The sequence below is a fragment of the Meriones unguiculatus genome, chromosome 6 (genome assembly GCF_030254825.1).
Source record: "Meriones unguiculatus strain TT.TT164.6M chromosome 6, Bangor_MerUng_6.1, whole genome shotgun sequence".
NCBI lineage: Eukaryota > Metazoa > Chordata > Mammalia > Rodentia > Muridae > Meriones > Meriones unguiculatus.
In genome coordinates, this window is record NC_083354.1 from 108,628,385 (window position 1) to 108,646,784 (window position 18,400).

The 18,400-nt window shown below is 40.4% G+C and overlaps 1 protein-coding gene across 1 annotated transcript in view; it reads right to left on the reverse strand.

Moving 5' to 3' along the window:
- Nucleotides 1-761: 761 nt before the first annotated feature.
- Nucleotides 762-18,400, reverse strand: part of Kcnb2 (potassium voltage-gated channel subfamily B member 2) — a 417,773-nt gene continuing 400,134 nt past the window's right edge. The window contains exon 3 of the mRNA XM_060385829.1: nt 762-15,186. Within this exon, the coding sequence (XP_060241812.1) occupies nt 13,042-15,186 (2,145 nt within the window). The 3' untranslated portion in view covers nt 762-13,041. The remainder of the gene's footprint in view (nt 15,187-18,400) is intronic.

Here is an 18,400-nt window from a genome sequence, read left to right on the forward strand (position 1 = left end):
TAACCTCTTTTTTTTGGAGGATCTAAATCTGTGGCAAATCCTATCATCTGCCCAACTGGTGAAAATATAAGGTATCCCCCCCTAAAAACTAAGAATTTCAGGCTGACACCCCAGGAGGCATCACTTCAGTGTGGGTGGGGGTGCCATCTGAGGGCTGCGCAGGTCACATATCCAAGCTAATGCTGGGTCCAGAGTGAAGGCCTGATTTACCCATAGGGATCATCTGGAATTGACTGTAGGATGACAGTGGGAGACTGCAGATTTAAAATAAATTATTAAATTAAAAAGTTGTATGTGCGTGCATGCTCTAGTGCGTGTGTGCATGTGAGTGAGTCCGGGTGACTGCACAGTTAAGAAGGTGGCGTCTGATCCCCTGGAGCTGGAGTTACAGGTGGCTGTGAGCTGCTGAACATGGGCACTGAAAACTGAGCTTGTGTCTTCTGAGCAGGAAGCACTCTTAACCTCTGAGCCATTTCTCCCGGACCTATACTGGGTTTTTAAAAAGCATAAAGCATGTGACACTTGCCTGTCATTGGTGGAAAAGAATCGCTTTGAAAACAAGAATGCAGTGCTTTCTTTAAATGGCAAAAGATCCAACTCCCATCCCCCTGGGACTTGAGCGCTCCTCCATGCCCTGTAAAAACCACCTTCCTAAAGCATCAGCAATGGTGTCAGGCAACCACGGGCTTCTGGGTAGCAGCATTTGGGCCATGCTTAATGTTCAAGTGGTTTCATGCAGAGAACTGAAATGACACAGATGATTCATTTACACATTTATTTCCTATCTCACTTATTCTACCAGACTGAAATGGAGAACAATGCTGGCAATTTTTATAGACATTTCGACATAAAATAAACAAGTATTTTGATGTTGAACAATTGTACAGACTACTACATGCAGAGAAGTGTGCTGATTTGGAGCAGAATTACTGAGTCGATCAGCAAAATAGAAATACAAAACCACGTTTTCTTTTTATGGAGTTAAAATGCAGCAGATATAGGGACACAGATACAAACACCATTAAATGGGAGAGGAAGGCTTTGTATTAATGGTGCAGGATGGACGTCCAGACAGACACGCATATGCCAAACCACATCCTGTTTACAGAACTGAAACCAAAGCATTTTGTTTGCAAATCTAATGAAATAAAGCGTGTAGAGGCGGATGAATGAGACAGGAGTTAGCCACTTAGGCAGGTGCTCCTAGTGAGAGTCTGTGTTTAAGCCAACAGAGTATAGGATGGAATGCAACGCTATTACATGAGCAGACAGGACAGGATCTTTTAAAACAAAATAGCGATTGTGCTTCTTTTTCCCTGCAGCATTCAGAGCTTTTACAGACTACTGTGAAAACCCTTGAAGACACTGAAGTTAAAGGGATGATGTACCATGCACTGTAGCTATGAACCTAACGCTGTGTATAGCTCCAAGATATGAAGTTGTTTTACTTAATATATATCTATAGAAGCATTTAAAGAACTACTCATTGGGTGTTTAATTTCTGATACTTTACTCCTTAGATTTTAAAAAATATTTTTGAGTATTTTTTTTAACTTGTGGGGGGGTGCTTAGGACATCATCAAAACAAATTAAAGTATCTATGAATTGAGAGAAAAAATGGGTTGTATATTAATATATTTTATAAAGAAATCATTCAGGATTACCCCCAGCAAGGTTTTTTTTTCTTTTTTTTTGTATGCATCAATTACTAACAGCATGAAATACCTTCATCATGAGTTTCCAGGAACTTTGTATGAAACTTCACAGTTGTCCTGAGTTTAACAATAAGCTTATAATTGTAATATTAAATCTTGAATGAACGACTTTTGCAAGTTAGACAATCAAAACTGAAAAATGTGACTTCAGTAAAGTGAAGGGAGAAAACCTAGCCTATGACTTCGGACCCCTTTCTAAACACAGGAGTGCCTGTGTGTGCACACTTCCCGAGCCAGGCATGTTTCCATTAAGTATACATTGTAGGCATTGACTCCCCCATTTAATATTTTCCTTGGTTAGCACTGCTGTTTTTTTCTCTTGTCCACCTTCTTCCAATCCGTCTCCCCCTTTTACTCTCCCCTCCCGTTTCCTAACGTCCATAGTCATTAAATTTGCAGATGTCCAAATCTATGTTTGTTAGTTTTCTGGTGTCGGTTTGACTCCACAGCCTTGCACGCGCTAGGCAAGTGCTCCAACGCTGAGCATACCTACACCCAGTATGTTGAGATACTGGACTGCAAGTAATGAATCATTTCCGAAAACAGGACAATATATGACTAGTTTTAACAGCTAATGTTAGGAGGTAAGATATCACCACAGTACTCTCCTTATATTTTACATATAATAGAGACAGGCCTATATTGACAACAGAAGAGAATTTGAGCGATTATGTGGGAAAATTAGTAGATATTTATCTTAGTAGGCAACATTTTAAAACTGAATTACTCGACATAGTTTGGCTATGTAGATATGACACAGAGATTTTTATTACAAATCTTAAAAAACACTGCTTCGGCGTTTGTGGTAAAGAATGCAGGGATGAAGATTTGCCATTTGGGCTACAATGTTACTGCGTTGCCTCAGACTTTGTGGACTTGACATCGATTTAGCAGATTACAGCCATGTTTGCTTCATAACCTATGTACATGACCCCACTGTTAAAATGTTGGCGTAGTAAAATGAGAAGACGACAGTGGCAGCTTCATAATGCAGCAGACACATGACAGAGAACATGGAAGCTTTGTCTACGCCACACAGAGATAGGTATCAATACACTTAATGCTGGTGGGCAGCATAGTTTTCTGTCAGAATCCTAATAATAAACTAGAAACTTTATTGTTTTAAGAAAACAGAGGAATACAGTATCCGCTAGGCTATAACTAAAGAGTAATAAGATCTAAATTGTCATGCAATTATGACATAGAACGTGAAGTATTTTTAAGCATCATAATGAATTGAAAGTCCAAACTAAGTAATGTTTTATACTGAAGGTTTTTTTTTATATGAAGTTAGTAGGCAACCCCTACAAAGGGCTGCCATCTCCCCCAAACCACAACCAACCCAAATTCTCCAAAATAATCACCCCAAGCCAATTAAACAAACAAGAATTCATTAAAGTTAAGGGACTATTTTCAGTTTTTAGTGATGGCTACTAGATCCTCCGAGATCAAAGTTTGAATGCATCTTGGGAATTCTTTTGTAGATGCAGCAGAAGAACACGGGGCTTAGATTCTCTTTAATATCAGAGTCATCACACTCTGATTCCACAGTGGCCAGCCTGCTTTGGCTGAAGTTGCTGCAGCTGTGTCAGGGGGGTGTTGTCCTGTATGGAGTCCTCTGGTCATCACTCACCATCACGAGATATGTGGGTTCATCTCAATGTCATAACCCAGCATTTTAAATATAATGAGCTGAAAAATTAGCCCTCCCCCCCCCTTGGAATCACCTTTCTTGATCAGCTAGATTAACATTAAAATAAAGTAAAACACAAAACTCTGATGAAATCTATACTGGTTACAGTTTATACTTCAGATTTTTAAGACAAAAAAGTTAATGAGAAAAAAATGTGTTTAATGCCAAAGCCTTTTTTATTCATAATATAGTTGGTAAAGGGCCAGTTATTATAACTGTGGAACCAAAATGGCTATGAATCGATAAATAAAATAGATCTGCAGGGTTGCAAATATTTAAAGCAGGAAGATGCAGTACCAAGTTGAATGGGATGATGATGATGATGATGATGATGATGATGACAATGATGATGATACAAGTTTAAATTTGTGGTAACAGAAAAATATAAAAGACTCCCCAAATAGATACTCTATTGAAATCATTTAGGAGGCTGTTTTCCTCAAGAAGAAATTGACACTCGCCTACTGAACACTAAAGATTTAAGGCAATTAGGTTAGTACTATTCATTTTCATTAACACGTTATTTGTTAAAATAGTATCACTCTTGAAAGCCACCTAGGGTACCTGTATGTATATAACTTAACAAGTCAAATGCCCTATACTTTATATAACAGTGGGTTTTACTTAAACACACACAAAAAACTACAGAAGAAGTTGAGAACTTAGTATTAAGGACATAATGTGACTTGAAGCACTTCCTTTGGAATACTCATTTTAAAACGCACACCTTCATTCGTCCAGCGGTGTGCTTGGCACTTTCCTACATTCCATTCCATTTAAGTTATAATAGTCTTTTAAAAATCTACATATTTCTAATAAAATAAGTAACATTTACTTCATATGGTTACCTAAAGACACTTTTTACATAAAAGAAAAAATTTTAATTCCAATCCAAATTTGAATTGTTTATAATTAGATGTATGGCAAAGTATGAGCTTTTCAGTATGGCTTTCTTCCCACCCTAGTATCTTTTGTTAAGGTTTTGTTTGAATGGCTATTAGAATTTTGTTCCCGAACAATGTGAAAACATATCAGAATGTCAGTTTTCCCTGGTTGAATTGTCTCTTACTATAGAAAATAAAAATGATGTATTGGTATCTTCCTTTTGGCATACTGCCCTGAAAACAGACCCCCTTACTGGCTATACTCACATTTAGTTAGAAAGACTTTCCATTTGAGATGGTTGCCTTGAATATGTTAGTGAATTTGGTTCCATCTTCCTCAACAAGCCAGCTATTTCCTTTCAAGTGTCAGAGCTTGACAGGGACTTAAATACACTGCATTTGGTCTATGAGAGCAGCTCAGCCATAGGGCACATACATAGCAGGGCAAGGTTTGACCCATGGTACTATTGCCCGAATTGTATTTTTGGTCACTCATAGGAAAAGAATGATGTCAAATCACATCATTCTTCCGTATTGGGACAGTGTCCCTTTGGCTTCTAAGTTTTCTGATACTTTCCTTCTGGTTTTCAGCTTCAAGTTGTTATTGCTAATGGCCCATTTGCTTCTGCTTTTGACTTGGGACCTATGCATTCTGAGCAGATGGGCCCTTGGGAAGATGTGCTGGAGAGAGTAATGAAAACCCAGAGGGTAAAGGATCTGAGATGTGATCGCAGAGCTGTCCTTTCAAACTGGGATAGTGAAGCCTGGAAAGGGGAGAGGGAAGAAACCAGGATGGTGAAGGCCACAAAGCTTCCAACATGCTCCAGGCATAGTAGGTAATAACAAGTTGCCTGATAATTTATCCCTTTAAACCCTTCTTTTTCTATGAATCCTTTCCTCCTCAAGCAAAACAGAACAAGCAAGCAGACAACATACAAACAATAGTAGAAAATAAAGTATTTCATTGAAAGCAAGGTGCTAAGATCATGCACAGAGATTATGTAGCTAAATTAAAGGCTGTTACAATGCTTCAGTGTGCTAATGACCCCTATTTGCTTAATAGACCCTTTCTACACATTCGCTTTTGAATATTTTATAGTTTAATATATACCTCTTTAAAATTGGATAAGTTTGGAACTTGGTTAGTGTGTGATGAACCTAATGTTTTGTGTGTTGCAGGTTTTTTTTTCTTCCTTTGATTCTGAGCTGAATACAAAGAACTTTGCTAATTCTTAATTGACATTTGAGTAGTGTATACATTTAACTATTTCTGGTGACAGCATTCCCGTTGAGCAAGTAACTTTGGTTAATATTAATATTGCTTTTTGTGTCCGTTTTCCTTAAAATATCCCCAACTTTAATCAGATGTAGTGATTTATATGAAACCTGCATGCAGGGAAAAAAAAAAGGCTAACACATATGCTGCAAATAAAAAATTCTGGCTGCATCTTGCATCTTGTCTTAAGGATGGGTGAGCAATTTGGCTATAGTAGAAATTCTGGCTGGCACAAACCAATGTTTAGAAGGTGTTTGTAAGAGACTCCTTTCTCTACCAGGGTCCTACCAGGGTCTGTGCCATGCTCTGCACGTAGTCTTCAAGTGTAAGCTGTCTTGAGTAGTCGCTGTTGAGCATGTAAACAAGACAGCATATCGCCACTGTGCTCATGACCTGTACTCTCCCTGCCCCCAGCAAACGCACCATTTTGAGCCCTTGCCTAGCTTCCCACAGTCACATGAATGTCAAAACGACACACACTGTATCTACAGTACACATCCAGAACACTGAGCCAGATTTAGCCAAACTCAAGGGCTTTTTGTTTGTTTGTTTGTTTTTACAGGCCACAGACTGCCTTCCCTGAAAGTGTAGTGCAGAGCTCGACAAACACAAGGGAAAGCAAAACAAAACAAAGCAAAACAAAGAAGGAGGAGGAGGAGGAGAAGAAGAAAATGGACACCTGAGGACAGAAATGTCTGGAATCTAGTTGTCTCTGACTGCAGGGTACATGGACAGAGAAATTGTAAAGAGCTTCTCCTTACTCCTGGTTGCCAACCATTTTTCTGTGCCAACAGAATCCCACTTTGTGAAGAACGCATGGAATTGGGAGAAAATAGTGGTGTGAATTTAGGGTTGGGATTGAAGGGATGGAAGTAAGGGGCTGGCCTTCATCATTACATCTATGTACAATTCTTGAAGAACTCACTTCTTCTTGCATTGAGCACCAGAAGGCATTTAAGGCGGAGAATAAAAGGAGGAATGTGGGCATTATGACCCACTTTTGAGCCTTAGCCTCTGGTTGTCAGTTTTCTCTGCCTTCATTCTGAAAGGCCACTGTTTTTCCTTGCTATGGTTCCTCAAACCTGTTTTAGATTGAATAACATGAAAAATAAGTGTTAAGAAAAACTATCCAGTCATATATTTGTCAGCAGGTTCCACTGTAGATGGATGGTAAAATACACTGCTCAGGGCAGCATCTGGCATTGCCCAAAGCAGTAGGTTGTGTTGACTTAAATAGAGGTTAAGGTTGAAAATATGAAACGAAATAGTTTAAAAAATGATCACTCCATAGGCAGCTGAGACAGGAGGATTGTGTTTCTGAGGCCACTCTGGGCTACCTAGAGAGAGTTCCTACTTGTGTTTGTTTTTAAGTCATTTTTAATTAATAAACATGATTTCACTATAATATTTTCTTTCAGTCATTTTTATTATTTTTTCTTGTTTGAAGTTGAAAATATCTTTACACAGTGTCACTAAATATCCAGCAGCTATTGTAATTTTAAGCCAGAATGGTTTAGAAATGATGTGGTAGAATTTGGATAATAGTTTAAATAATGAAGATAAGCACCATTAATCTAAGAAACAGAAAAGAACTTTGGAGATCTTGGACAACAGACTCAGACATCTTGTCATGCTATTTCTGGCCCACTCTGTGAAAGAGGATTTCACGTGGGAACACAGTCACTTAAATAAGAAACATCTGCTAGGCTGTAAACTTGAGGGAGTGACTATATGTTACCTTCGGCAAACTGTAGACTCTCAGGAAAGTTTTGTTATACATCAACAGTAGTCTAGAGTTGTTTGATGATAAGTAACTTCTTTGCCTGATTCTATTCTCCATGTATCTCTGAAGTATCTAAATTTTATGCATATATATTGTGTGCAAGTACAACTTTTATACAGGTGTATACAACAAATTAAGAACTCTAGTCACATTTAAAAATCTTTTTTTTTCTTTTGTATTTTTGTCTTTTGCTAGCTTTGAACTGACTTATTATACCTTTCTCCCTTTCTCTTAGTAAGGAAGGTAATGCACGTTAATGACAGTGTTGAATAATGGTTCGTGGAACTGTATCAGGTTATTTTACAAAGGCAAGTGGATGAAATGACTGTTGAAACCACTGACAGATTGCAGCCAATCCCAGGGAAGTGTTAACCACAGCATGTACAGTCTGTTCACCAGACCCTGAGGCCTTCCTGTTAGCAGAAACTGCCCTTTAAATATTTTCATTTCTACCTGTGTCTCACAGTTTCCTTTTATTGTCTTTATTTCTCTCTCTCTCCTCTCCAGTGTCTTCACTGTATATTTCTGGCTGGAGAAGAACTTAATATGTAAACTATGCTGGCTTTGAACTCAAGATTAGTTCAAGATTGCCTCTACCTCCTGAATTCAGGGACTCCAGAACATACCACCTTGTCCAGCAGCTGCCGCCGCCCTTTCTCCTCTTCCCCCTCCACCTTTTCCTCCTCTTCACTTTGGGAGAGGGTCTTACTATGTAGCCAAGCTGAGCTGAAATTCACTATGTTGCCACAGCTGTGTTTAGACTCAGGGTCCTCCCATCTCAATCTCCCAAATGCTAGGATAAAGGAATGTGTCACCAAACCAATTAATTTTTTCTCTTATTTGTTTTATTTCTTCCAATTTATTTATTTATTTATTATTTGTTACTTTGAGGAAGACAGTGCGGTGGCAAAATAACCAATACACTCTCAAATCTCCATGGACCTAGTGATTAAATTCTTTGAGTCAAGCCAAGGGACTTTTGAATGTTGAGTCTTAAATGTTAGGAATTTGGAGGACTAAATAGAGAACAATGATATACCCCTTTAACACTGCCAAGAGACTGCGAGAAGAAAAGCACTAAAATGTGCTGTTTTAAAATATGTTCATTGGGCTGGAGAGATGGCTTGGAGGTTAAGAGCACTGGCCTTTCTTCCAAAGGTTCTGAGTTCAATTCCCAGCAAGTGTAGGCAGAATACTGTATAAATAATAAATAAATAAATCTTTAAAAAAATATATTCATAAATGTGAAATTTTTCAATTTTTCCCACTTGTATTAAAATTTGTGCTCATTCCTGTGACAGATTATTATTAGCTATTTTGATAAGAAAGATATCTAATTAAAAAATCTCTCTCCCCCCCTCTCTCTTTTTTTTTTTTGTTACTGGAGATCTAACCCAGGGCCTCATGCAGCCAAGTGTTCTACCACTGAGGTACATTCCTGGCTGTGAAATACTACTTTTTAATTTACCAGATAACAAAAATAGTTCACAACTTCACTCAATCAGATTGACAATTTGTCATTTCAAGAATGAAAACTAAACATAATTCAAATATAATTATAAATTAGGCTTTATACAGTTCATTTATTTCTTAGGAAAAAAAAGGTTCCCTGGGAAAGTAATATAATTTATTTACGTTCGACAGTTCTCTGATAAGATCATTGGATAATTTTTTTTTTTTTTTAGCCTGGTAGGTGACTCTTTGGCAGTCACCCCAAGCATCTTCAACTTCATATCAGTGGTGTAGCTGAAAGTGGCAGGAAGCCCCAGGAGGCTAAGAGTTGGACCCTTGCTCAGGCTACTGTGATTGGCATGGGAGAGAGACATGACTGGAGATCATTTTAGCTCTGTCTGCTTTTGTTTAGGAAGATCAAGTGACTTGCTGAGGTCTTCTTCCTCATGTGTGTGCCACATCTCAACACAAACAATGGCCAGACTTCCCAACTGGCAACCGTAAGTGCCTAACGTGGCTTATATCAATTACCAGGCTCTTACTCTCCCGCAGACTTTCTTGCTACTTTAAACGTGAAATCTTCGTATTTTCAATGTACTCCCTGTTTATTTACATAATTTTAGATGCTGAACATACTTTCCAATGGTATATTAGATGCCAGTCTTAAAGCCAGATGGTGTGTCTGAGGTCAGAGTCCTCCAGTAACCAGTGACCTGTGTGAACCGAACAAAGAACAGACTTGTCTAGTCTTTACTGACATTTCTGAAGGCTGTGGAGAGCGAAGGAACTGTGAAGTAGTCTCTACATAACTAATTTCTAATTTCAAGACAATAGTGAAATTTTCGTGGCCAGCACAAGGGTAAGAATGTTAACAAAAGCACATGGGAACAGACCCTGGGCACAAGCTCTCTCCACTACCACATCTAGTCTCAGCATGACAAGTGCTTGATCACATCTTGGTTCAAAATAGTTGACTATGTCAGAGTGAAGGAATTTCTAGTGAAATGTTAGAGAACAGTTAAGTCAATTCCAAGAAACTACCTGGCATATGGGTGGAAATACTTAAGATACACAGAATCCCTCATTTCTTCCTCTCTTTCCCCTTTCTTTCACTTTCTGCAGGGTTGGTGATTAAGCAGGGTATCATGCATGCTCTCCTCACCAGCACTCAATGCATACCCATTTCTATGCTCTTATTTTTGAGAAGAAAACACCTTGTGACAATTTGCATCAATGAAGAGAGCCAGCAGAAACAGCTTAGCCATCGGAGGGACCACATTATTTTGAGGTCATTCAAATAACCTTTCTCATTGGCATTTATCCCTGGTCACTGAGCTAGCTAACGGTGAAATCAACTCTTGGAAACACAGCCTTCCAAAGGCCCCTTCAGGTATTCCTTCCTAAACTTGGGTGATATTTTCCAAGGGATACAAATGAGGTATTTGAAGTTGTAAGACTGTCGGTCTTACTAGTTGATGAGCAATATAAAACAGCATTTAAAAATACTGAAACATATATTGTGGAGTGTGTTGCAGCATGGGCAGGAACTTTTAATGTTGAACATAAAAGACCTCAAAAGAACTTCGTGCTTGATTGTTGTCTTCAGGTCTTTCCAGAGGTACCACTTTCTCCTCTCAGTTTGCCGCCATTTTCTGAAGCTTATAAGGGCTTGGTAGGTGAATTTTGGTAGATACCTCCTCGTGAAACAGCGAAGTCGAAGATTTCTTAGAGGAAAAGGGTCACCTATTTTTCCTGCCTGAAGACTTTTGGCTCAGAGGAACTAGAAAGACTCAAAAGATGAGATTTCAAGGAACATTTTGTTTTGTTTTGTTTTCTAAGTTATTTAAAACTCAAAACGTACAGAAATCTTCTGAACAAACCTTGAGAATGAAAAGGAAAGACTTTTCAGAAAAATTGCTTCCAGGGAAAACAGCAGAGACTCGGTAAGAGTCCTATTATAACCGTTATGGAACAGGGTTTTCAGCAGAAGGCCTGACAGACACACGGAAAGTGGAACACTGGTCATATGGCTGGGCACTAAGTCCACTTATGAAGCCAGATGAATAAAAAAAATAGAGATTCATCAATAGGAGACGTTAGAAAAGAACTGCTTCATGAGGCTGTATGAAGGAGACAATCTTTGCAACTTATTTTCTATTCATCTAACAATAGGTATACCTGCTTGACTTTGAAAAACTATATATAGAAAATTCAAATACTCTAGATTTACAAAAACTGATCAACACTTAGTCTTTAGACACTAAAAGAAGTGCGCATAATATAAATATCAATGATCAATGACAATACGCTCTTAAAGGTTATGTTTTGAAACAAACATGAAAACCATTAAGAAATGGTGGGATAAAAGAAATGTTTTAAATTATTCAGGACTGCTTAGATTTTAAGAAAAAAAATCAAAATTTGTTTTCTTATCTAAGGTTTAATGACCAGATCCTGTTAATTAGGAAATACTAAAAGCATGTTAGATTCTAAATATTGGGCTATTTTTTCTGAATGTTTTTTTCTTTTAAAAAAGAACAAAATTTAGATTTCCTCCCCCTTAAACAATTAGCCTTTCTTTCCGTTTTTCCTGGCAGTCTTCCCATTTCCCTGAACTGTACAGACATATGCACAAAATGCATTTTGCTGAGGCAAAACCTGAGCATTGCCAAGAAACTAAGGAGTCACCAATTTGAAATCTTAAGGGAGCTTAGAAATAGTTTGGTGTTTGCTGTCATTTGGATGCAAGCGAGATCACAAGAGGTTGCAGAGTCATCCTGAAGACTGCACAGCTGGTAGCTGCTCATCAGTAACTGGAGCCTTGATTGGCACAAAGCAAGGTGGGTCCAATGAGGAGGGCAACTTCCGGCTCCCAGGGCTTCTGCATTTAGTGTGCTCAGTAAGAAAGTGCCAGGCATGGCTTTCAGCAAGAAAAGTTCTGACCTCTTCTAGACATTCAGGGCTTGGAAAATTGAGAGAGCCTGTCCAGTTGCTGCAGTTACTCAGAGTGCTCTGGCTATGCTTGGGAAAGATTTAAAGTCTGCAAGAACAACGTTCTTACACAACGTGTACTGTCATCCTGTACCCCTACCCTATACTGAAACGTATTTAGTGGCCCATTTCTGGACCTGGACTCTTAGCATGGTAACTCCTGTTGGGACCAGCTCTGTCAATTCAAGGGACTCTGCTTTTAGTTTGCTAAAAGTCATTTCATGGGATTTCCCTTTTTTAAAAAACAGGAAATTTTTACTCATATGTTAGACACCAGAGGAAAATACAGCCATGTTTGGAGTGGCAAAGGATATTGTTTTAAAGGTGACTTCCAAACGTGGAATACCAATTTAGAAATTTTATTTTATTATAGGACCTTCTGTACATTTTCAAGTTTGTGAAAAATAAATCTCTGTATTTTCCGTGACATGGTGTTTATTTTATAGGCAGAAGTTCAAGCTTAAATTCCAAATATTTTATATCTGGTCATTAAGTCTTACTAATTTCCATGATTTATAAATAACATCACAAATGCAACAACTAAACAAAAGAAAAAAGAAAAGAAACCCATACCCCCAGTATTATATCCCCAATAAATAAAAAAAGGTATAAACATACCCTCTGAATTATACCCCCAATAAATAAAAATACTGTATTCCTTAAAACAAACATAAGAACTTCATAATCCAAAGCAAGATGCACAAAGCGTAGGTTAAGAAGAGGTTGCAATTTTGCAACAGGAAGTCTGGACAGCTCCTCCAGGCAGTAGCTGTGAAGGAAACGTGTCCATATGGTCTTGCCACTTTTTACATCCAGGCCTATTTACAGAGCTACGAACTTTGCAAGGCGAAAGCACCTTAACTCCCCACAAGCATGGACACGTGCATTTCATCCTTTCATGTGCAAATTCTAAAATTCATTGTGATGTAAAAGCTAAAACCGGAAAACCTGCCTACACCTTTGAAATGAAAGGATCAAAAATGTCAGACATGGCAGAGCACTGGTTCCTAAGAGCTCTTTATTTGCTCACTGTTCATGACTCGGTTTTGTTTGTTACAAAAATGCAGTCTTGATTCTTTATTTAAACAGTGCTTAAACTAAACCGTTCATGCCATGCAAAAATAACATTTTATATGCTGTTTTCAGGGGAAAGGATTTCCCATATTTTAGTTCATGGCATTAGTAATTGCATTTTTTAAAGACCCAAGTTTATTGTTTTAAATTATCATTATTGCTTTTATAACTAGTCACATGCTGGTTTCACGGGTAGGACAGTAGCCTGTGTCTCCTGGGTTGGAATGAATTTCTGGGGCAAACAAGTGGTTCTCCATCTTGTACCCTTCTTGACTAGTGTCCTTTTTGACTTCACCCACAGCCTGGTAAACGTCTTGCCTACAGTTGTGGTCTGTGTTCTGGGGGGAGGAGGAGGCCACACAGCCCTCTTCTCGTAAAGGGTCTCTGGCATCTCCAGGCTTTTCTGCTAAGCAGTTGGGGCTGGAGTCCGCTTGACTGTCCGGTCTTGACCTCTGGAGGTCTAAGAAGTCTTCATCTTCTCCGGTATCTATTTCGGTGAAGCTCCTCCTTTCTCTAGAAGAAAAGGGAAACAGTTTTTGCTTGGGGAATCGAGGGGATAGCCCTTTGGACGGTCCCTGACAGGGCGCTGAAACATCAGCGCCCAGCAAGGGCCTCTCTCCCTGGGGGAGGGCTTCTTCTAGCAGGATGGTACTCATGTGCGGTGGGGTGGTGAGCGGAAAGTCAGCTGTGGTTACCGGCAGTGGCCTAGCTGTGCTGGGTGGGGTCTGGGGTGCGCTACCTTTGTTTTCCTGAAAGTTCACTTTGAGGGATCTGGACTTGAGGGGGTTGCCCCGTTTCAGCGAGCTCTTAGGGCTGTCGGTGGCACTGTCGGATGACCAAGGGCCATGGGAAGCCCCGGCATCGAGGTTCACGGTTATGTCAATGGGGACACAATCCAGTGCAGCCTCCCTGGCAGCAAGCCCCTTATCCCTGTTTAGTGTTAGAAATGGAGGGGCCCTGGCTCTTTGGTGCTCTTCTGTCCCTGGGAGGTCGGTGGGGAACTTCATCTGCAAATGAGAGGCGGAGGGTGGAGGCAGGGGCGATCTCTCCGTCTCCGTGAAGTCAGTGGCGCAGCTGGTGAAGCTGTCAATGCTGGAGGTGCTCTTCATGTCCACGATGACCTCAGTCTGCGCCACGGCCAGCTGCTCCTGTGGGCAGACCACCTCTTCCATTTCTATCTCCTCCTCATAGGCAGATGGCCCCTCGGGCTGTTGCTGGCAGTCCGCGATCGGGTGGGGATGAGGCTGTGTCTTGGTGATTTCATTGTAGAGCATCTCCAGCTTCTGGGCGCTCAGATGCTGTGGGCTGGAGGAAGAAGTGTTGTTCAGCTGTTCGTGGGAGTCTTTCTGGCTAACCTCCTGGTACTTACTCTCATAAGACTTGTTGGAGCTTGTTTCCGACAGAGCCTTCCTGGCCCACTTCCACCGGCTTGGAGACAGGTGATTATCATCCGCTGAGTCCTTGGTGTTGGCTGACTCCCCGGCTTTCTCCACAGCCACGTCTATCAGTTCCATACTTCTAGCGAAGGCATCTTTCAGGTTCATAGAGACGATGCTTCCGTTTCTTTTGGCCCTTTCAAGAGCCTCTCTCCTTTTAATAGCTTTCTCCTGGCGTTTTTGTTCCTTATAGAACTCAGAGAAATTGTTCACAATGATGGGTATAGGAAGGGCAATGACCAGTACCCCCGCAATACAGCAGAGGCCTCCCACAATTTTCCCCAGCAGTGTTTTCGGGTAAATGTCACCATAGCCCACAGTAGTCATGGTGATGGTGGCCCACCAAAACGATGCAGGGATACTGGTGAACTTGGTGGCGTCTTCATCTTTCTCAGCAAAAAACACCAAGCTGGAAAATATCATTATCCCCATGGCCAGAAATAATATTAATAGGCCCAACTCATTGTAACTCCGCCTGAGGGTGAAGCCCAGGGACTGCAGGCCCGTCGAGTGTCTGGCCAGCTTCAGGATCCTGAGGATGCGCATGATCCGGAAGATCTGGACCACACGCCTCACATTCTGGAACTGCAGCACACTTTTGTTGGACTCGGTGAGGAAGATGGTGACGTAGTACGGCAGGATGGCCAGCAGGTCAATGACATTCAGTGGGCCTTTGAAAAACTTCCATTTATTTGGTGAGGACAGGAATCGTAAAAGGTACTCCATGGTAAACCAGGCAATGCACACAGCCTCTACGTGTGCCAGCTTGCGGTTGTCACTGGGTTGCCCAAATTCGTCGTTTTCCTGCAGCTCCGGAAGTGTGTTGAGAGACAGAGCAATGGTAGAAAGTACGATGAACAGGATAGACACGATGGCCAGGATCTAGAAAGGAGAAGGAGGACCAAATTAGCACATCCCCTTCGTTGCTCTGGCAAACACATATACACTGGCTGTTTTTCTTTTTTTTAATATATAATTTTTTTATATTAATCACAGGTTATTTACTTTGTATCTCAGCCATAGCCCCCTCCCTCATTCCCTCCCAATCCCACCCTCCCTCTTTCATCTCTTCCCTGTCCCTTTCCAAGTCCACTGATAGGGGAGGGTCCCTTTCCAAGTCCTCCTCCCCTTCCATCTGATCCTAGCTCATCAAGTATCTTCAGGACTGGCTGCAATGTCCTCCTCTGTGGCCTCCCTCGGCGGAGCCAGCCATTGAGTTCATGTCAGAAATAGTCCCTTTCTAGGGACACTGGCTGTTTTTCAATGACAGAGAATGCCCTTAGTTATTCCAGAAAGAGCAATGTTACAACCTAGAGTTCCCGAAGGAATAAAAACACTTCCATTCTTTATGAGTTAACATTGCTTAACAGCCTCGTGCACATTTAGATTTCAGCAATTCGACAAGACCTGAGTTCTCCCTACTTGCCATTGTCTGAGATGTGGGTTATCTCCGATTGAATGAAGGCTCCGTAAAGTTGTCATACCTTCTTGGGGGTAATCATCTCTTCTCTCTCATCTATGTGAGCCTCTTTTTTCATAGCCACCTGGTTTGTGTATGCTTGAGTGAAAATTATCTTGCATGCTATGTCAGCTTGATAAAGAATCTCAAAGTGTTACTTTTACATCTGCGTACACCAATGCAGAACCCAAATGTAAAGAGGCATACTCCTAAGAACAAACACTTCTCATTGGTCAGCACTGATCTGAGAAGCAATTAGGGGTAGGCTTTGTCTGATGTATAGATTTCTGGCCAGCATCACATGGGAAGAAGATCATGTGCTAACTTCATTGAGGAAGACAGTTTTCATGAAGACTCTGAAGAACGGACAGAGACGTCAGTGAAGGACACACAGATGCCCCAGGCTGAGGGAAGGTCAGCACAAAGGCAAGAAAGAGGACAGCAGCAGAAAGAAGCAAAAAGAGGATTTCTAAAACTGGGTTTGGGAATCTGCTGTTTGGGCACTGGCTATTCCATTTACTGCGAGAGCTCAGCTAAATCACTTAACCTTTCTGTGTCTTGGTTTACAAATATGTTGAATGCATGCATGGTCATGGCTACTTCATGGTTGCTGCAACATACCATGCAGACATTGCTATATAGATTAAAATATACCCAGATTGTTGACCCAGACCTCAGTGTAGTGAAACAAAGGCCAAAAAGGGTGTGTAGGGAATCTGTAAATCCAGAAATCTGCACTTAAGGCAGTTTTCCCTGTCCCTTCTCCTCCCAGATCTTCTCACACCTTCTTTTCTCTTTAGAAAACAGTCAAGCAAACAAACCAGGAAAATAAAAAAGCAAAAAGCACTAGAAACACACACACATAAACATAAAAACACGAAACTGGAAAGCATAATATACAATCAAAAGGCCACTGAGATTTTTTTTAAAAGCCAAATAAAGCAATATGAGACAGAGAGAGAGAGAGAGAGAGAGAGAGAGAGCGAGATCTATGAAATCACCAATGAGTGCATACTGTGTTGCTCATCTGCAGCTGTATGAGTTTTCAGAATAAAGAAATAAACAACTTTTGCTTTGAAGAGATGGGCCAGTGAATCCCAAAAAGAGTTGTCTTCATCTAAGAGACTTGTGGAAGCTGAAACACTGATAAGAATCTCTGTTTAGATGAGCCTGTGGGTTACAGACTATTCTCTGCAGACAAGTTAGGAATGTTCCCCTTGAAGCTCCGCCCTTAACGGCCAATGGTAGGGAATCCCTACACCGTCCTGTGTCTGAATTCACTGGGTACCCCTCCCTGTTCTCATGTTCTAACATAAAAAAGCCAGGTCTGTCTGTGCAGTTCCTAGGAGACCACACTCTTATTAACACACTGTGGCTTTTTTTTTTAATTTTATTATTATTATTTTTTATTTTTTTATCAGTTACATTTTATTAACTCTGTATCCCAGCCGTGTCCCGATCCCTCATTCCCTCCCAGTCCCTCTCTCCCTCCCTCATCTCCACCGTGCCCCTTTCCAAGTCCACTGATAGGGGGGACCTCCTCCCCATTCATCTGATCCTGTTTTATCAGGTATTTTCACACTGTGGCTTTTAAAGAAAGGGTCCCAGTATGTAGCAGACACTGGCCTAGAAGTCACTGGATAACCCTGTCTGCCTTTTACTTCTGAACTTCCTGCCTCTGAGTCCCACAGGCACATGCCACCACACCCTACTCTAAATATTTTAATACTGGGATTTCTTCTATCACTCTTTTACAGATACTTGTACTCTAGATTTTCCACACTGAATCTCTCCCCATGACCGTTTCTATGCCTTTTACTGATATTTGTCACTTCAGGGGGAAAGAAGAAAAGCAGAAATGCAAAGGAACCCATCTTACTATTTCTAAACTTTTTTTTTTTTTTAAGCGTGGTGCTGGAGTCAAGCCCAGGATCTCACACATGCTAGGCATGCACTTTACCTCTGAGCCACATGCCTAGACCCTATCTTGGGACCTCTGGACAAAGAATAGGAGGTCTTCAGTTTTCTTTGTCTTCACAGAATTAGATTTGTAAGTCATTTTATTTCTTATTCATTTTCTTAAAACCCTGACATGCTGTGTAAGATTAAGGCAGTCTATTGTGTAGGTGTTTGCAACCTGATAAAGATGGCTTCGTTTTAACACTTGGAAAGTTAGCATACATGTGAAACAGGCCAGAACATATTCTTAAAGAAAGGGAAAACCCAAACATTTAAGCTCCTAGCAACCCCACATGTACATTAAGGAAACCAAAGTGCATTATTTTCTATTTCATATTGAAATCAATCTGTTAGAATCCATTTGCTCTCAGTTTGGAGGAATCGCTTATTTTAAATATCCTGGGAAGCTTGGAGTTCTCCCAGAAAAACAGCTTTTCAGACAAATTACTCCATATATGCCAAAGGTGATTTTTGTAGAGCAACAAGCAAATGAATGTTTATTATTTTATTGGAAAGATTTTTTAATTCAATAAATGTGAAATTTTGCTCAGAGCTATAGGATAAGCTTCTAAACATGAATATTTACACTAAGTACAATGAAGCCTGATGACAAGTATACTGTTTGACTTAGGGCCATGCATAAGTTAGGGCATGACAGACTCAGATTTTTAATCTGTT